This window comes from Sus scrofa, chromosome 14 (assembly GCF_000003025.6).
Source record: "Sus scrofa isolate TJ Tabasco breed Duroc chromosome 14, Sscrofa11.1, whole genome shotgun sequence".
NCBI classification, from domain to species: domain Eukaryota; kingdom Metazoa; phylum Chordata; class Mammalia; order Artiodactyla; family Suidae; genus Sus; species Sus scrofa.
In genome coordinates this window covers 3,163,236-3,184,000 of record NC_010456.5, presented here as the reverse complement: position 1 = coordinate 3,184,000, position 20,765 = coordinate 3,163,236, and the positions used below count along the sequence as shown (strand labels likewise).

The 20,765-nt window shown below is 41.0% G+C and overlaps 1 protein-coding gene across 1 annotated transcript in view; it reads right to left on the bottom strand.

Annotated features, from left to right (window-relative positions):
* The window catches only part of GFRA2 (GDNF family receptor alpha 2), a 71,514-nt gene that overhangs the window by 25,687 nt on the left and 25,062 nt on the right, over positions 1 to 20,765 (bottom strand). Inside the window, exons 2-8 of the mRNA XM_021072774.1 lie at positions 17,084 to 17,214; positions 14,938 to 15,002; positions 14,786 to 14,860; positions 11,298 to 11,374; positions 5,082 to 5,192; positions 1,987 to 2,070; positions 1,234 to 1,339 (exon numbers count right to left, since the gene is read on the bottom strand). Of these exons, the coding sequence (XP_020928433.1) occupies positions 1,234 to 1,339; positions 1,987 to 2,070; positions 5,082 to 5,192; positions 11,298 to 11,374; positions 14,786 to 14,860; positions 14,938 to 15,002; positions 17,084 to 17,214 (649 nt within the window). The remainder of the gene's footprint in view (positions 1 to 1,233; positions 1,340 to 1,986; positions 2,071 to 5,081; positions 5,193 to 11,297; positions 11,375 to 14,785; positions 14,861 to 14,937; positions 15,003 to 17,083; positions 17,215 to 20,765) is intronic.

The following is a 20,765-nucleotide window of genomic DNA, read 5'->3' as shown; positions in this document are numbered from 1 at the left end:
CCTGGCAGAAGCTGCAGGTTTTTAAGGGCTGCAGTAATGGTGACAACTTCCAGAGCTGCCATCTTGTGACACCAGTGGCAGCTGTGCTGGGCTCAGCAGAGACTGAGTGATGCTGGCAGCAGCAAACACTCGTGGGAGCCCAGCTCAGAAACTGCCTCTACTGACCTAGGAGAATTGTGTCGAGTACATAATTCTCCATTTTAAATCCCGTTTTGTTTAATACACTGGGACACATTTATGGCTAAGGTGTCTCTGACTTTCATGGTGTAGAGGGCAGGAAAGTCGTCTTGCTCAGCTGGTGAATGTGGTCCTCAGACTCTACTAGTGCTACGTCTCGATACATCTTCCTAGTAAGTGTGGCCCTGCCTGCAGGTGCTGTTCACACAGGCTGTGAGAACACGAAGCCCTGTGGAGTTGCACAGAGGTCCCCCTCATCCTCCTACAACCACCCACCCAATCTTTCTGATATGAAACAGATTCAGAGAGACTTTTAATAAAGTGATCAGTTCATTGCCACGCTGCTATAATTCAGAGAGAACAAAATTTTGGACTTCCTGTTGTGGCTCAGAGGGTTAAGAACCCAACTAGAATCCATGAGGATATGCGTTCGATCCCTGACCTCACTCAGCTGGTTAAGGATCTGGTGTTGCCGTAAGCTGTGGTGTAGGTTGCAGACACAGCTTGGATCTGGCATCACTGTGGCTGTGGCGTAGGCTGACTGCTGTAACTCAATTCAACCCCTAGCCTGGGAACTTCTATATGCTGCAGGTGCCACCCTAAAAAGAGAGAGAGAGAGAGAGAACAAAATTTCTGCTTAACAACTTAATGCAATGGACTGAATGTCTGCATTCCTTCAAAACTGATATGTTGAAATCCTAATCCTCAAGTGACAGTATTTGGAAGTGGGGCCTTTGAGAGGTGATGGGGGTGGGACCCTCTTGAATGGAATTAGTGCCCTTATTTATAAAAGACACCCCATAGAGCTCTCTGGCCCCTTCTACCCGATGAGGACATACAGCAGGAAGTCAGGAGTCTGCAGCCTGGAAGATGGTTCTCACCAGAACCAGACCATACCTGCACCCTGACCTTGAACTTCCAGCCCGTGAGGAACATATGTGTTTGAAGCCACCCTGTCTGTGTACATTGTTATGGAGCTGACTAAACCACCAAGCTGACAAAACACTGAGGTATAAGTGCTGTGGCTCTGACTCCATGTATCTTTTCCTTTCTTACCGTCACAGGTGCAGCCTTGTCTTATCAAACCCACCATCAGAGACGTGCACTGGTGACACTTGGTGGGGGCAGTAAAGGATGTGAGGAAAAACCGGTGGGTCTTATTCTACAAAGCAAGGAGACCAAACACACACCAATGGTTAAATAACTTTGAAAAGGTGATTCTGGTGATTCCTCCAACCCACCCTGCCCCAAATTCAGTTTAAACAAAAAGAACAGCAGCTCCCCCTTTTCTCACCAGCATTTATGATTCTTGCCCCTAATTACTTCACAATTGGAAAATTCTGATTAAAGGATCCAAAACTTACCAAGGACAGAAAGGGGAGGAGGAGAGGGGATGGGGGGGGTGGAATGAGAAAAGGGGGAGGAGGAGCCAGAGGGGAAGGGGAGAGGAGGGGAGAAAGGAAGGAGGGGGAGGGGGAGAAGAAGAAGAAGGAAGAGGAGGGGGAGGAGAAAGGGGAGGGGGAGAAGGAGGAGGGGGAGGAGAAAGGGGAGGGGGAGGAGGAGAAGGAGGAGAAGAAAGGGGAGGAGGAAGGGGGAGGAGGAGGAGAAGAAAGGGGAGGGGGAGGAGGAGAAGAAGGAGGAGGAGAGGAAGGAGAAAGAGGAGGAGGAGGGGAAGGGAAAGGGCAAGGGGAAGAGGAAGAGGAGGAAGAAGAAAAAGAAAGAAGAAGGATTATTTAGGTGGTGATCAGACCAAAACCAACTTAGCTTCATTTTTCAAGGACCTGCTAAGTTTATAACTAAATCATATACCTTAGTTGGAAAGAGGATTCTACTATGACATTCTTTTCTCCTTATTGTTGGTGTGTGAACTGGAAGATGAGCAGAATCTGTGATCTGAATCAAAGAGATTAAAAACATAATTAAAAATTAAAAATAAATATAACGCATATCACCAAAATTACAAGAATTAAATTATTTCTCAAGTGTGGCAAAAGAATTATATGTGTTAGACAAAAAGACAAAAATACTAACAGTCTCACAGTATTGAAAATATATTTTCAGTAATTTAAATAGATGCTTTCAGTTTCTAAAAACAAAATATATATTTCACACACTTTATTTCAATTTGGCTATTTTAAAATGTGTGTCATAGCATGTAGGCTACATTAAAAGGAGACTATTAATCATACACATATTTGAAAAATAGTTTGAATAAGTAAATATATGATCACAATCTTCAGAAGAGTCTTTGAACTACATGTCATATAAATGTAGGAGGGATTTATATTTCTTTGAACTACATGTTATATAAATGTAGGAGGGATTATATATGTTTTTCCGTAAACATGCAGAAATATACTAAAAATCAATTATCGAGGATTCAGCAAGATTTTGTGAATACCAATAATCCAAAAATATGTTCAGGTAATTTAGATTACATTTTGGCCACACCCACAGCATGCAGAAATTCCCAGGCCAGGGATCAAACCAGTACTACAACAGTAACCAGAACCTGAGCAGTGAAAATGCCAGATCCTTAACCCTCTGAGCCTCCAGAAAATGCCTACATCTTAAAAATTAGACTTCAAAATCATATAAAATTAAGCTGTCCATACGATATAAACTTTTTCTTTCCCAGGAAACAGTAGAAAATACATTTTAAAAAAAAATTATGGCCACGCCTGAAGCATATGGACGTTCCCAGGTCAGGGATTGAATCCAGGCCACAGCTGCAACTTACACTGCAGTTAATGGCAACACCAAATCCTTTAACCCACTGTGCCTGGGTCAGGGATTGAATACCTCCACAGAGATCCAAGCTGCTGCAGCCGGATTCTTAACCCACTGAGCATGGCAGGACTCCAAGAAACACATTTTGAGATAGAAGGAATTGGGATGCTTACAGATGATACTGGGTGACTGAAAGCAAAGATGCTACACAGTTGAGCAGGGCATACAAATATATAGACTTGAAGAATGCCTCTTTTGTTAGGATGCTAAATGCCATGGAGAAAAAATACAATAAAAAATTGATGGTAATGAAGGAGATTCAGGACATTTGCCAAATTTTCAGATATTAAGAAAAAAATTACCATTTCACAGCCCTCTTTAACTATGCATCCCAACAAATACACTTTTTCATATGGATTTATAATATGGGTATAATAAGGATTCCCTCTTAGGAAGCAATATATTGATTACTTAACTGCAATTTTAGTTTTTTTTTTTTTTAGGTTTAAATATGGTTTTTTTTGTTTAGAAGGACACTATTTTCCATCCAACAGGGGAAAAAAAAAACACATTGTCATATCAGTTGAAGAAGAAAAAGCATTTGACAAAACAAGTTGTAAAACAATAGGATTATTATCTGTGTTTTAAGCAGACCAAGGATACAGCCTAAGAGGTAAAATATAAGAAGGTGGACAGGGAGTTCCTGTCGTGGCTCAGTGGTTAATGAATCCGACTAGGAACCATGAGGTTGCGGGTTCCATCCCCGGCCTTGCTCAGTGAGTTAAGGGTCGGGCGTTGCTGTGAGCTGTGGTATAAGTTGCAGACGCAGCTTGGATCCCGAGTTGCTAGAGTTGCTATGGCTCTGGCATAGGCCGTCGGCTACAGCTCTGATTCGACCCCTAGCCTGGGAACCTCCACATGCCACGGGAGCAGTCCTAGAAAAGACAAAAAAAAAAAAGACGGTGGACAGGAAGAAAGCGCAGGATCTCAGAATATCCAGTAACCTCCCAGGAAAAATAAAGATTCAGTCAGATGGGCTCAATTCTTCTTAATTATCTTAATTTTTTTTTTATCTAAAACAGAAATGGTAAACTGTTTTTGTTCAACTTGTGGGAAGTAGGAATATGGGCTCTTGATCAATTATTCCTTGTACCTTCTTCCATGATGGAAATATTTTATTATTAAAATATTAAAACAGTAATCTAAAATAAAATTTTAGAGGTTCAGAGTTCCCTGGTGGCTTAGCAGGGTAAGGATCTGGCATTGTCACTACTGAGGCTCGAGGTCACTGCTGTGGCCTGGGTTCAATCCTGCATACTGAGGGTGTGGCCCCCAAAAAAATCTTTTTTAGAGGCTCTGAGTGGAATCTGAAAACAAAGTCTAGCCCTGGTTATAAACCACACTGAAGTTTTCCAAACCAAATTGTATGCCTCCACCCAGCTCCCAGAGTTCCAAAGCGGGCAGCAAAGCAATTCTGCCCACATTAGTCAGCATGAATGAGATGCAGAGAAGGGAGAGAACAGCATTTCTGAAGAGGGAGAACATGAGCGGAGAGACACCAAACCCTTTGACTCTCGGAGGAAACATTTTCTTCGGCAGAGAGTCCCACTCTCTGATCAACGTGAAGGGCCAGTAAAGAGTTATTTTATGTACCGTTACGTAGGAGATGTGGAATTTGCTCTGATTTTAATAAGTGCAATCACCAATGTAGTTTTATGCCTTGCATAATACCAGGCTTGATGTTAGGATATGATTATATAAAGTGTTCCTGTTACGACTCCTTAATGTTCATCACAGCAATGCACCTAATGAGAGCGCTGCCCTGCCAGACTATGTCCCCTCATGGTTTGCACCACTGACTGTTTCCTCATTCACCTAACCGTGAGCTCTCTGCTCTGCTACAATCCTCACTTCAGAGTAGATCCCATCAGTGAGCAATCTGTTCAAGTGCGGGTAGAATTTGGTCTCTTTGTACCGATTTTCAGGAGCAGTTTTCTTATTCGAGTCTCAAATCTCTGTGTTATCAGTTAAACTTAATATTCTCTATAGCCTGTTCCTAACTAGGAGATGCATTTGATTAGGAGAGGAATGACACTGTTTCTGAATGGGATTCAGCCTCCCTTTGCTGGGTTACAAGTGAAACGTTCTGAAGCACGGTTAACCCAGAGAGGCACCTTAACTGGGTCCACTTCGTCTCCACTGTATGACGACGGAGATGTGGACCCGGAACTGATGTAAAACTTGATCTTCAGATTCTGTTCAAATATGCTCTCAATTGGATCAGCCTAGAAAAACAAGTGGGGGAAAACAAATATTCAAGAGATCGCTGTGTAGAATCCAGGACTCTTTATTTATTTTTTTTTTATTTTACTTTATTTTGTCTTCTTAGGACCGCACCAGTGGCTTATGGAAGTTTGGAAGCTAGGGGTCAAATCGGAGATCTAGCTGCTGGTCTACATCACAGCCACAGCAACGCCAGATCTGAGCCACGTCTGTGTCCCACACCACAGCTCATGGCAACACTGGATCCTTAACCCACCGAGTGAGGCCTGGGTCCTCATGGATACTAGCTGGGGGTTCATTACCACTGAGCCATGATGGGAACTCCAGAATCCAGGATGCTTAATGGAAGTCATGAACATGACAACATTTCCCAATAATGGGTTACAAAACTGTAATTTTAGTATTTGTGTTAGAAATATATCAATATACAAGACCATAGCCAAAATGTTTCCATAGTAGGCACGGCTGCTCCTGCCTGTACCTCTGAGCAACTGTCCTCAGCATGTATTGTTCCACATTCATCATTCTATTCCATGCGGAAGTACCATGACATCAAAACAAAAAACAAAACTGAGCAGGTGGATTCCATCCACAGTGGGTAATAGAGAAATGAACTAGAAACTAAAGATAAGAAGGCCATCCCTGATAGTGCCTAGTGAAGAGGTTCAGAAGGTGTCACCCCCCAAGTATGCCACTTTGGCATACTTGAATTAAAGGACTGGAGAAACAGCCATGCAAGGACACTCTGACCCTCCTTTGTGCTCCTGAAACAGGTTACGCATCTCTCCTGTGTAAGGCACCGTGCCTGGACCAAGAGGAGGGAAACACTCTCATCACCAAGCACAGGGACTCTAAAGCCAGAAAGGCTGCATAGACAAACCTTGTTAAACTAACCCGTATCTCCCACGGTACTTCCCCACTCATTACCCATAACCCAAAGCCCTTTGTCTTGTTAATTCTTCAAGAATATATTGTTCCTTTGTCTAAAAGGTACAGAAGCCTCCTACTCTGGTCACTTTAAGGCTCATTCTCTTGGGAAGGCTCCCAGGTACATACAAAAATTCAATAAAATGTGTATGCCTTTCTCCAGTTAACCTGTTTGTTTTTTGGATTTTGGGTTTTTTTTTACTTTTTAGGGGCACACCTGCAGGGCAGATGGAAGTTCCCAGGCTAGGGGTCCAATCTGAGCTGTAGCTGCCAGCCATAGCCCCAGTCACACAACTTGGGAACGAAGCCGGGTCTGCAACCTACACCACGATTCATAGCACTGGATCCTTAACCCACTGAGGGATTGAACCTGCATCCTAATTGATACTAGTCCTAATTGATACTAGTGAGCCATGACGGGAACTCCCAAAACTTGTTTTTAACTATTTTATTTTAACTAGTGGCGTCTCATGAGGTTTGGAACTTTTAATATGTTTATTGTCTATTTGGAATTCCTCGTTTATGAATAGCCTGTTAAATTTCTTGCCACTTGCCCACTAGGTTAACGGTCTTTTTCTTATTGATTTATAGGGCTCCTTGTATGTTCTGATTTCATTCCCCCTCCCCCTGCCCCCACGGTGTGTGGTGGCTTGATGTAGAATCTCAGTTCTCAGACCAGAGATTGAACCTGGGCAGCTGCAGTGAAAGCACCAGATCCTAACCACTAGACCACCAGGAAACTCTCCTTTGCAAATTCTGATTACGAACCTTTGTTGGTTGTAGCGTTGCAATATCTATCTGCACTCTAAGGCCCGTGTTTGATCTTTTCCCCCACTGTTCTACAGTACTAGCTTTATAGTACATTAAATATTCCTAATACATTTTTTTCTGGGAACTGTTGTGTTCCAAAGATTTATGTGTATGCTTTTGCAAATACCATACTGTTTTAATTACTGTCATTTTATAATAAATCTTGATATTTTATAGAGGAAGCTCAAGCAATTCATTCTTTAAAGGCATTTTTACTTTCTTGGCCTTTTTCCTTTCCACATAAATTGTGACTACATGAAAAAAATTACCATGTTTTTCAAGATTATAATGAATCTTGATATATTGAACCTTCAATCTCGATGGAATCTTTTTAGGGCCATACCCATGGCACATGGAGGTTCCCAGGCTAGAGGTCTAATCACACGGCAACGCCAGATCCTTAACCCACTGAGCAAGGCCAGAGATTGAACCCGAAACCTCATGCACGGTTCCTAGTCGGATTCGTTTCCACTGCGCCATGACAGGAACTCCTGTCTTGATGGAATCTTGATTGAATTGATACATTATCAGTTAAAAGAGAATTCATATCTTTATAATCTTGAATCTTTCAATCTAGTATTACAGTGTTATTTTCTATTTAATTTAGGCCTTTTCAAATGTCCCTTTTTAAATTTTATAATATTTCTTCCTAGGGGTTGTTTAGCTATTGTTATATTTGTCTTTTGTACTTGATTTCTGGAGTTCTCTTTTGGTGCAGAGGTTAAGGATTCGGCCGTGTCACTGCAGGTGCCATGGCTCAGGTTTGATTCCTGGCCGGGGAACTTCCACAAGGCACAGATGCAGACAATAAATACAAATAGGAGTTCCCATCGTGGCACAGTGGAAACGAATCCGACTAGGAACCAAGGGGTTGCGGGTTCGGTCCCTGGCCTTGCTCAGTGGGTTGACGATCTGGCGTTGCTGTGAGCGATGGTGTAGGCTGGCGGCTACAGCTCCAATTTGACCCCTAGCCTGGGAACCTCCATATGCCATGGGAGTGGCCCTAGAAAAGACAAAAATAAATAGATACAAACATACATACATACATACTTGATTTCTTATGCTATTGTAAATGTGTGTATTAAAAAGGTAATTATCTAATATTTCTCCTTGGTATATAGAAATACCTGTGATTTCAAATGGGCTTTTCTTTTTTTTTTTTTTTTATTATTTTCCCACTGTACAGCAAGGGGGTCAGGTCATCCTTAGATGTATACATTGCAGTTACAGCTTTTTCCCCCACCCTTTCTTCTGTTGCGACATGAGTATCTAGACATAGTTCTCAATGCTATTCAGCAGGATCTCCTTATAAATCTATTCTAGGTTGTGTCTGATAAGCCCAAGCTCCCAATCCCTCCCACTCCCTCCCCCTCCCATCAGGCAACCACCAGTCTCTTCTCCAAGTCCATGATTTTCTTTTCTGAGGAGATGTTCATTTGTGCTGGATATTAGATTCCAGTTATAAGTGATATCATATGGTATTTGTCTTTGTCTTTCTGGCTCATTTCACTCAGTATGAGATTCTCTAGTTCCATCCATGTTGCTGCAAATGGCATTATGTCATCCTTTTTTATGGCTGAGTAGTATTCCATTGTGTATATATACCACCTCTTCCGAATCCAATCATCTGTCGATGGACATTTGGATTGTTTCCATGTCCTGGCTATTGTGAATAGGGCTGCAATGAACATGCGGGTGCATGTGTCTCTTTTAAGTAGAGCTTTGTCCGGATAGATGCCCAAGAGTGGGATTGCAGGGTCATATGGAAGTTCTATGTATAGATTTCTAAGGTATCTCCAAACTGTTCTCCATAGTGGCTGTACCAGTTTACATTCCCACCAGCAGTGCAGGAGGGTTCCCTTTTCTCCACAGCCCCTCCAGCACTTGTTATTTGTGGATTTATTAATGATGGCCATTCTGACTGGTGTGAGGTGGGATCTCATGGTAGTTTTGATTTGCATTTCTCTTATAATCAGCGATGTTGAGCATTTTTTCATGTGTTTGTTGGCCATCTGTATATCTTCCTTGGAGATATGTCTATCCAGGTCTTTTGCCCATTTTTCCATTGATTGATTGGTTTTTTTGCTGTTGAGTTGTATAAGTTGCTTGTATATTCTAGAGATTAAGCCCTTGTCAGTTGCATCATTTGAAACTATTTTCTCCCATTCTGTAAGTTGTCTTTTTGTTTTCTTTTTGGTTTCCTTTGCTGTGCAAAAGCTTTTCAGTTTGATGAGGTCCCATGGGTTTATTTTTGCTCTAATTTCTATTGCTTTGGGAGACTGACCTGAGAAAATATTCATGATGTTGATGTCAGAAAGTGTTTTGCCTATGTTTTCTTCTAGGAGTTTGATGGTGTCCTGTCGTATATTTAAGTCTTTCAGCCATCAAATGGGCTTTTCTAACACACACCTTGAAACTCTCCCAGCCTTTACCCATTTCCCAGTTCCAAAGCCATTCACATATTTAGGTATTTATTAGCTTCACCAGTGTTCCTCTTCTCAGCCCCAAAATCTGTCTTAGGATTCTCCAGAGGAACAGAACCAACCAGATATCTATATCACTATCTGCATCTATATATCTGTACCTTCCATTGGTTATGTTCCATGATCATGGGAGCCAATTCCTTATAATATCTATATCTTTTTACATATCTTTATGCATATTTACAAGATAGGAGGGAGGGGGCAGGGCACAACCTTTAAAAGAATGGTACTTGTTTCCCTTATGAACAGTACATGTTAGATTTCATTTTATTTGTCATTTTTTTGTCTTTTTAGGGTTGTACCCACAGCACATGGAGGTTCCCAGGCTAGGGGTCAAGTTGGAGCTGAAGTCGCTTGGCCCACAGCCAAGCAACACCAGATCCTTAACCCACTGAACGAGGCCAGGGGACCAAACCCACAACCTCATGGTTACTAGTTGGATTTGTTTCTGCTGCGCCACAACAGGAACTCGCTGTTAAGCAAAAGCAAAAGCAAAAAAAAAAAAAGCACAAGGAAACGTTTGGAGCTAATGGATATATCTATCATCTTGATTGTGGCGATGGTTTCATGGGTATCTACATGTGTCCAAACTCATCAAATTATATACAGTAAATATGTACATCAGTTGTATATCAATTGCACCTAAATAAAACTGTTTAAAATAAATAGAATAAAATGTCTCCATTAAAATAAGTGGTAAAGATTCTGTTTTCCTGACTGGAGCCAGATACAAATCCAAGGGTTCTCCAATAAGAGAATGGGTAAATAAGCTATAGTATCTTCATATAGTAGGCCGTTATACTGAAATAAGGTTGAACATATTACTGCTGCACATGGATGAAACTCAAAAGCTCGGAGTTCCCATTGTGGCGCAGTGGTTAACGAATCCGACTAGGAACCATGAGGTTGCAGGTTCAATCCCTGGCCTTGCTCAGTGAGTTAAGGATCCAGTGGTGCCATGACCTGTGATGTAGCTTGCAGACAAGGCTCGGATCCCGTGTTGCTGTGGCTCTGGCATAGGCCAGTGGCTACAGCTCCGATTCGACCCCTAGCCTGGGAACCTCCATATGCCGCGGGAGTGGCCCAAGAAAAGCCAAAAAAAAAAAGAAGCTCAATGCTGTGACACAAAAGAACATAAACAGGAGTTCCCTTCGTGGCTCAGTGGTTAACGAGCCCAACTAGAATCCATGAAGATGTGGGTTCGATCCATGGCCTCACTCAGTGGGTTAAGGATCCGGAGTTGCCGTGAACTGTGGTGTAGGTCACAGACGCAACTCAGATCCTATGTTGCTGTGGCTGTGGTGTAGGCTGGTGGCTACAGCTCCGATTCGATCCCTAGCCTGGGAACTTCCATATTTTGCAGATGTGGGCCTAAAAAGCAGGAAAAAAAAAATCCATATATAGTGTGACTCCACTTACATGCCTTCTAAAACTAAATCCCCTTGTGTGGGGATGCACACACTGAGTGTTAAAAACACAACAAACCCAAGGACGTTGTTACCATGAGCAGCAGAGTAGCAGTCGCTGCCAGCAGCAAGGGATGGCTTGCTACCATCCAGAAAGGCACACTTCTAAGGCAAAAGCCATGTTTTCCATCTTTCCCTGAGTGTGGGTTACCAAGGTGCTTTATGCACTTTTCTGTATGTGTGTCACTGCCCACAATGTCAAATTTTTGGTTGTTATCTTAATTCTAACACGGATGACTTTACAACATACATAAACCAGCAGCCTTACTTTCCCTGATGCTTTTTCTCCTAGGTGTTTATGTCAAGCCCTCAGTCCGTTCACATGGAATGCTATTAAAATCATTTTACTGCCAGAGGAAAGTGCCATTTTGAAACACGAGTGGCTGCAGAACACACTCAAGAAAGCTGGGTGGGTACTCACTTCACACTGTGCCAGGGCATTGGTAGTTGTATTGTAAAGTGCCAACGAAGATGCACTTGGGCCTTGTTGCTCTAAACCTGGAAGACAAGAGCAAAGTTTTTTTTAAACTAGAAAACTGAAACTAATGTTCATGCCTTTTTTTACCTTAATCCTTTTAAACATTTTTCTCAGACTATATTTGCAGAGATAAATCTGATTTATCACCTATACATGTTTAAATAAAAATGTTTCTAGTTATTTTTATGTGTTACCTACATTTAATATAGCTAAGATTCTGCATCCCAAATGAAATAACTTTTAGCAAATTTATGGTAAACTTATAATGAAAGTATATAAATAAATCACCTACGTTTTCATGAACTAATTCCTATGTGTCAAATCACTGCTTTCTTTCCCTCAATAGTATTACATTTATTTTTATTTTTATTTTTATTTTCAGGGCCCCACTTGAGGCATATGGAAGTGCCCAGGCTAGGGGTCCAATCAGAGCTACAGCTGCCGGCTTCCACCACAGCCATAGCAAGGCAGGATCTGAGCCACGTCTGCAACCTACACCATAGCTCACAGCAATGCTGGATCTTTAACCCACTGAGCGAGGCCTAGGATCAAACCCGCGTCCTCATGGATCCTAGTCAGGTTCATTAACTGCTGAGTCATGAAGAGAACTCCAAAGGTATTACATTTAAATAAAACTTTAAACGGTTTTAGAAGCCCCAAGAGGATTTCAGGAACATGGTCACGCCAGTGATGGCTGCTTTCCTTGTGCTAGTTTCTCCCCACTCCAGGAGTCAATTTCAAATGATTCCTTCCAGGTATCCAGTATACTTATCCCTCAGTATCCGCAGGGCATTGGCTCCAGTAACCCCCTTGCAGGTACCAACATTCTCTGATGCTTAAGTTCTTTGTATAAAATGATGCAAATAACTTAAACACATCCTCCTGGAAACTTAAAATCATCTCTAGACTGCTTATAATACCTAATACAATTTAAATGATATGTAAATAGTTGCTGGTGTGTGGCAAATTCAAATATTCCTTTTTGGAACTTTCTGGAATTTTTTATTTAATATTTTTAATCTGCAGTTGGTTGAATCCATGGATGTGAAACCCACAGATATGGAAGGCCAAATGTATGCATTTCTTAGCCTTAATTATCTATAAAAACATAGGAAAATATAAAGCAAATACTAATTATACTTAAAGATTTTATCATAGTATTAAGGTTTTATTTATTTAGGCAGAAAAAGTATCCAATTACAAGATGTTTTTCTCCTTAAAGGAATTTTTAAGAAATTCCATATATTATCATTCAGCAATTGTGCTAACTTTAAATATATGGTATTCAGAATGAAGTCTTAAGGTCTGATCATAACTGTATTTAAATATGACAGACAGAAAACACAAATTCAGACTTCTTCTAACAAGCATACCTTTAGCAACTGACATTGCCAGGAGTGTGAATTTTCCAGCTATAAATCTCTAGCACAATTGGTTAACAGTCAAATAAAGAAGTGTTGAGAAATGTCACCTAACACTGCACGAGGATTTTATTGTTCTGCAGCATTTAGAAAAAAAAAAAAAGGGTAAAAATAAAACTCCAGGTTAAAATGTCAACTTGATAAAGCATTGTGATAATATATGGTCTTTCTCTGTTAGGTTCCTTCTAAAACATGTGAAGCCTATCACTACTCCTACCTATCAGTGTTGGGAACCCAAAGGACCCCATCTGCGGGTGCTTTGGGTTGGTTGGTAGTGAGAAATACTCTGGGAGTTCCCATCGTGGCTCAGTGGAAACAAATCCAACTAATATCCACGAGGATGCGGATCTGATCCCTGGCCTTGTTCAGTGGGTTAAGGATAAGATGTTGCCATAAGCTGTGACGTATGTCGCAGACACGGCTTGGATCTGCCGTTGCTGTGGCTGTGGTATAGGCCGGCAGCTGTAGCTCTGATTCAACCCCTAGCCTCGGAACTTCCATGGGTGCAGCCCTAAAAACCAAAAACAGAAAAAGAAATACTCTGGCCACAACTTTGCTGGAGCATCTGCCTCGGGCCACCCCCACCACCTGAATGCACTGCATCACTTATCCCACCTACATTCACTGCCTCCTCACATCTCTCTTAAATTAGAACCTATGTGGTTCTTATCTTTGCAAGGTACTCGAGTTCTCTTTAATTGTTTCTTCTACTGTCCATAAAAAAGTCGACCCACAAATATTACTGAACAAATATTTACTTCCAAAGTTTGCCTATCCTGAGTTCCTTATTAACCTACCCCCTCCCTCCAGAATATTCATCAGCTAGTGCAGTCCCATCCCACTCTGATCCAGTCCGATGTTAGACAAAAAAAAATGCTGAATGAAAGGAAAGGGCTACTCAGACTTATAGAAGCTCCACTAACTCATCTGCAAAAGAAGTAGCTTCTAGGGAGTTCCCTTTGTGGTGCAGTGGAAATGAATCTGAGATGAGGATGCAGGTTTGATCCCTGGACTCACTCAGTGGGTCAGGGATCCTGCGTGGCTGTGAGCTGTGGTGTAGGGTCACAGATGCGGCTCGGATCCCGCTGTTGCTGTGGCTGTGGCATAGGTTGGCAGCTGTAACTCCGAATTGACCCCTAGCTTGGGAACTTCCATATGCCACAGGTGGGGCCCTAAAAAGGCAAAAAAAAAAAGTGGCTTCTGGGGTTCCCTTGTGATGCAGCAAGTTAAAGAGCTGATGCTGTCACTGCAGAGGCTCCAGTCACTGCTGTGGTGCAGGTTCCATCCCTGGCCCAGGAACTTTGGCATGCCACAGACATGGCCAAAAGACGGGAAAAAAATGAAGAGACTTCTGTCAAGAAAATAAAATATCCCTTCAATTAAAATCCACAGTTCATTCTTTTATTAAATTCTCATATTATTAATACCACTCCAATGAAAAAAATTTAAGACATTTCATGTATTAAAAAGTGTGACACATTCTTAGCTTCCGGATTCATGGGAAAATGTCCAAGAAACCTTAATGAAAAAAAAAAGGTTAATAGGAGGTTGAAAATGGGTTAAAGCAGGCACTCCCCAAGCGTGAAAAGTGGAGGATGATCATGAGGCACCTGATGCAAGGCTAAGGGACTTCTCAGCTACACTTCGTCACCTCCCCTCTTCGCCTCCTAAGGCTCTGGGCACACAGACACGTGTTGCCTTGACCCTGTCCACTTGGAACAGCAGCAGACTTTCCCATCACCAGAGCATCTTTGCCTCGTGCTGCACAAGAGAGCCTTCTAAAACTGGGAAAAGACTGGTACAAGATGAAAAACCTGTATCAATTACCAAAATGTTTTTATGAAATATGTCACAATGCTGAAAAAGGTTAGTTCCACTTAGAGCAAAGTCTTTTGCCTTCACTCTGGATAGAGCATAAAATACAACCAAACAAAACGGCTCTTTGAACATTTTATCAAATAAGAGTAGACACACACACACACACACACACACACACACACACACACATACCTTGGGCTCCAGGTTGGTTTATGAGAGCTAATCTTCCACCTGCATAGTAAATTGGCTCCCACATGGCCAACTGGACTTAAGGAAGGAGAGTGAAAAAGGTCCTGATTTAGGCAACAATTGGCCCCATATCCTTTTAGATCTGAGCTCCTTACCCTTATTCAGGTGTTCAATTTCTAGCCACAGGTCAGACTGGTACTTCTCCCTGGCTTTCATTTTACTAGAAGAGGCAGAGAGAAGAGAAGTTGTTATTAAGTGCTAAGTGCCGGAAACTGGCCTATATCTGAAAGCCGTGTAACTGAAATGTTACACAGCTAATGCAGTTAGAATCTTCAGTTAAGCTGGATTTCTTACTTACAACCATTCCAAATTAAAGAGATTTGACAATTGCATCAGGGTTTGTTTCACAGGGAACCAAAATAATAGAATGTGTACACACACACACACATATATACTATTTTCAATCTGATTCACATGCATACTTTTGAGCAAATGTGTAAATGGACATGCCTTATGCGTAAGATAAAATAATGTTTATTCTGGAAGATCACACAGATATTATTTGACAGCTCTTTACACTGTATCGTTCACAAACTGAGAAATGTCTTTTCCTTTGTTTAAATAAAGTATCCTGGGTTTATAGCTGGATCATTTGTAACATCAAACCTTTGGCTCTAAGTAATTCAGCTTCTTGTACTGGAGTTGATTCAAATGTTAACGATTATAGTCAAGTGAAAAAGGCTTTAGGCATGAAAGTGGTCCTCAGAGGCTTGTGTTCTTCTCATCTCACTAAAGTGACTCTTTTGAGGCACATTTATGCGGGAAACAGAAGTCTTATATTCTCACACTAGTTTTTCTTTTCTTTTTTTTTTCTTTTACTCTCCAATATTACCCCACCTCACCTACACTGATGTATTCATTAGCTATGGTTATTGTCTGTTCGTATGATTATCATATTGTCATCTACATCACTGAGGTTTAATTTGCTCTATTTTTGTGGTAAGAATGAAGCAAACTGCTCCACTAACCAGCAAACAGAATGGAGAGAGGTGCCCTTTAAAAAATATACATATTATTATAGTTCCTGTTGTGGCTCAGCAGAAATGAATCTGACTAGCATCCATGAGGGCACAGGTTCAATCCCTGACCTCACTTAGTGAGGATCCAGCATTGCTGTGAGCTGTGGTGTAGGTCACAGATGTGGCTTGGATCTAGCGTTCCTGTGGCTGTGGCGTAGGCCAGCAGCCCCAGCTCCTAACTTGGGAACCTCCATGTGCCACAGATGTGCCCCTAAAAAGACAAAAAATAAAATAAAGTAAATTTTTAAAATAATTAAAAATAAAAATATACATATTGTTATATGCAAGCTACAACATATAATTAAAAATACGTGGAAACTGGGTGCCTGCTGTGGTGTGGTGGATTAAGAACCCAACTGAGGCAGCTCAGGTCACTGTGGAGGTACAGGTTCCATCTGGCTTGGTGTCTTGGGTTAAAGGATCCAGCATTAACATTCAGCCCCTGACCCAGGAATTTCCATATGCTGTGTGTTCAGCCATTAAAAAAAAAAAAAAAAAAAAATGTGGAAACCAACTTCAGTAGACCTTTTAGAAGTTAAATGTTGGGAGTTCCCGTCATGGCTTAGTGGTTAATGAATCCGACCAGGAACCATGAGGTTGTGGGTTTGATCCCTGGCCTTGCTCAGTGGGTTAAGGATCCGGTGTTGCCATGAGCTGTGCTGTAGGTTGCAGATGTGGCTTGGATCCCGTGTTGCTGTGGCTCTGGTGTAGCTGGTGGCTACAGCTCAGATTAGACCTCTAGCCTGGGAACCTCCATATGCCGAAGGAGCGGCCTTAGAAAAGGCAAAAAGCAAAACAAAACCAAAAAGTTAAAAGTCTATGGGAAGGAGGACACATTTTGAGTTTATCTCATTCTATTTTCATTCAAAACATTTTTTCTACATATACAAGGCATTTCTTCCTAGAGGACTTTGGGTGCCTGTAAATCAAGGCAATTTTGCAAACAATGGAGAAAACAACAGAAACTTCATTCACAGAGGATTAAGTTTTCAGTCTTATTAGGGATTACTAATATCATTTTGCAGAGATGCTGGAATCCATTAAAGCCTCTTGTTAAAAGTAACTCATTGCTTTAAGACTTCATAGAAAAAAATCTATTCTATAAATAAAAAATAACTAAAATTTATGTCATAGGAAGAGAATAAACACTTAAATGTGCTTTAAGTATTCTGCAACCAGATTATAAATCAAGTGTTTTGCAAATAGCATCAATCATGCTCACCAGTTTAGAGTGACAGGAGTTGCCTCTGGGAGGATCTTTCTGGAAATTTGCTCTCTGTCCAAAGCTGCCTCCATCTTAAGCATAGCTGACATATCCAGTTTATTAAATCGCTCCATTGCCCCTGGGACTTTCTACAAAATCAGGTGAGTAAGTTTTGATTTCCAGCTTATATTCACAAAATTTTAATTCACATCTAGAAAAACTTAGGAAGTGCTGGAGATTATTACTTTTCTAAAATATAAATTAAAAACTTCTTGTTAAATGTGTTATTTTTCATCAAATTTGGGGATACTGTTGAAAACTCATATGAACGGCCTCATTTTTATGCTGCTAACTGTGATAACTGCCTTCCCTCCCCCCCAAAAAAAGCAGGGGTGATTTCTTATGAAAAGATTTTTGTAGGTTGAGAGCTAGAGAAATTTACATTCTTTAGCAATTTTATTATCATTGTTTTTAACTTTCCTTTTTTTATATTCTATGAGCCTTCCTGGGCTGTGACTGACACTCACTCTTGCTCCTGACACCACACTGGAATTTCTTAAAGACTCTGCTTCTTTGGTTTTTTCTAAGATCAAGTCCTGGGAATCCTTTTCATCCTTGATGCTAGAATATAGAAAGTAAAAGACAGATATAAAATGCAAAGATGGGGAAAAAATCCATCTAAATAAGGACATAAGACACATGACAGCAAATCTTAGCATAAGACTGTTTGAATCAGGGAGTTGCCCTCATGGCTCAGTGGTAATGAACCTGAGTAGTATCCATGAGAACAGGGGTTTGATCCCTGGCCTCCATCATTGAGTTAAGAATCCAGCATTGCCATGAGCTGTGGTGTAGGTCACAGATGTGGCTTGAACCCTGCGTTGATGTGGCCGTGGTGTAGGCCAGAACCTAGAGCTCCAATTTGACGCTTAGTCTGGGAACTTACATATGCCGTGGGTACAGCCCTAAAAAGACACAAAAAAAGGAGTTCCCGTCGTGGCGCAGTGGTTAACGAATCCGACTAGGAACCATGAGGTCGCGGGTTCGGTCCCTGCCCTTGCTCAGTGGGTTAACGATCCGGCGTTGCCGTGAGCTGTGGTGTAGGTTGCAGACGCGGCTCGGATCCCGTGTTGCTGTGGCGCTCTGGCGTAGGCCGGTGGGTGGCTCCAGCTCCGATTCAACCCCTAGCCTGGGAACCTCCATATGCCGCGGGAGCGGCCCAAGAGATAGCAGCAACAACAACAACAAAAGACAAAAAGACAAAAAAAAAAAAAAAAAAAAAAAAAAGACACAAAAAAAGACTATTTGAATCATAAAAAATAATTTATAACCAATAGAAGAGAATAAAAATACAGAGATGCTATCAAAATAAGTAGCCCTGGATTTTCACAATGCCCTTTGAAAATATGAAGTGGCTGGCTAGATTTAAGACATATTGAACAGGGGTAGACTACTTCCTAGGTTCCAATAATCTAATTGGAGAATCATTAATTCAAAGCAAAGACAGTTTTATTGAATTATTTAAGAAAGGTCACTACTCTGAACTGTTTATTCTTAACCACATATTATATATTAACATAGGCGTTGAAAATCTATACTACGCCCATCTGTGAAATAGCTTACTGGTAAACACCATGTCCAATGCATACTGCTTATTAATGTAACAGCCTTAAGCTTCCATTCCCAGAAGTACTGCCCAGTCAATGGGATGGTTAGTCCCAAGGCTCCCTAGCAAGTTCTGAGGCTGGCAAATAAAAATTCTGGGATGAAAGCAAACTAAAGAGAATTTTGGACATAAAAGAGAAAGTTTACTACACACAGATTTTTCTGAAAGAATTCCTCCAGGAAGTATCTAGTGCAAAACAAAAACTGAATTCAAGAGCGAGGGAAACAGGACACAAGAACAGCGGCAACATAACTAGTAACTTACATTAAGTCTAAGATACTGTCAATAAATAATAATCTGGATCTAAAATTCCAGAGGATACCAGCATTAAGACTAATGTGGAACTATCTGAATTCTTTTTCTTTCTTTCCCTTTTTTTCTTTTTATGGCTGCACCTGTGGCACATGGATGCGCCCTGGCTAGGTGTCAAATCAGAGCTTCAGCTGCAGGCCTATTCCACAGCCATGGCAATACCAGATCCTCGCTGCATCTGTGACCTACACTGCAGCTTGCAGCAATGCTGGATCCTGAGCAAGGCCAGGGATCAAATCCACATCCTCATGGACACTATCTCGGGTTTTTAACCTATTGAGCTACAATGGGAACTCTGCTCTCAGAATTCTTGACCAAAAGCTGGGAGATTACAAGAATCCTACTCTCATGTCTCCACTGGTCATTTGAACTTTGCAAAAGACCTCATGGAATAATGCTCCACTGTACCTAAATCAATGCCTACACTAAATACGCAAATTTCTTCAGCACTTCAGAAAAGATGTACTTTAAAAAAAGATTTTTTTAGAAAAGATTACAATTTTGAATATTTTTATAGTTAATGAAAACTTAGAATCCTTACAAGAGGCAATAGCACAGATGCTCGTACAACTGAATTTAATGTACTTGAAAAATACATTTACTTGAATCTGACCTACAGAAACTCTGTTAGGCTCAATTATGATGCTTTTGTGTTGAGTGTAATTAGAGTGGAATTTGCTGAAATAAGGCTGCATCTCAAGTATACTTACATGTGATACCTAATATAAAGGGCTTTTAGGAAAGAACAAATTTTTCTTTCTTTCCTTTTTTGTCTTTTTGTCTCTCTAGGGCAGCACCCTTGGCATATGGAGGTTCCCAGGCTAGGGTCAAATAGGAGCTATAGCCACCGGCCTAGGCCACAACCACAGCAATGCACAATCTGAGCTGCATCTGCAACCTACACCACAGCTCACAGCAATGCCGGATCCTTAACCCACTGAGCAAGGCCAGGGATCAAACCCAAGTCCTCATGGATGCTAGTTATGTTCGTTAACAGCTGAGCCACGATGGGAACTCCTAGGAGAGAACAAGTCTTTCTAGTGTGGGTTTTCTTATATGTTAATAATCTAAAAAGCAAATGGGGTACAACATTTGAACAAATTCCTATGGGAATTAAAAGGAAATCACTGCCTATGAACAAATCACAACTATAAGAGATTAGGCAAGACACATACAACCCAAAATATGGGCAGGAAAAAACGTAACAGTGAAAATAGTATAGGTCTGAAGTCGTATATTCCTGTGAACCAATATGGCTCTGGCTCCTAGAATTTGTGGGAGCCTAAATGTGTTTTATTTTTAAATCTCTGAATTAAGACACAAAATAGGGTATTAATATGTATTTAATTGGCAGAGTAGTTAGAAGCATCCAAAATAGATACATTCAAAGAATTGTGTGTGCATTTACACATCAGAATACAGATATAGATACATATCTACATATCTCTCTCTCTGTGTGTCTGTGTCTGACACTGTGGGCACACCACTTTTTGTTATTATTGTTAAATATACGCCCAAAAAAAGAGTTAGCTTACAGACACTGGCATAATTTTAAGCCTCAGTCAAATCCTTAGACTTGATCAATCAGGAAAGTGAGCTGAAGACTGTTTAAGAGTAATAAATACCGTTAATTTCCTGATTCATTGATTTCATGATGTATTTAAAACATAGTGCTACCTGGATTTCAAAACGCCATTTCCTGTTACAATTTGTAAGAAAAGA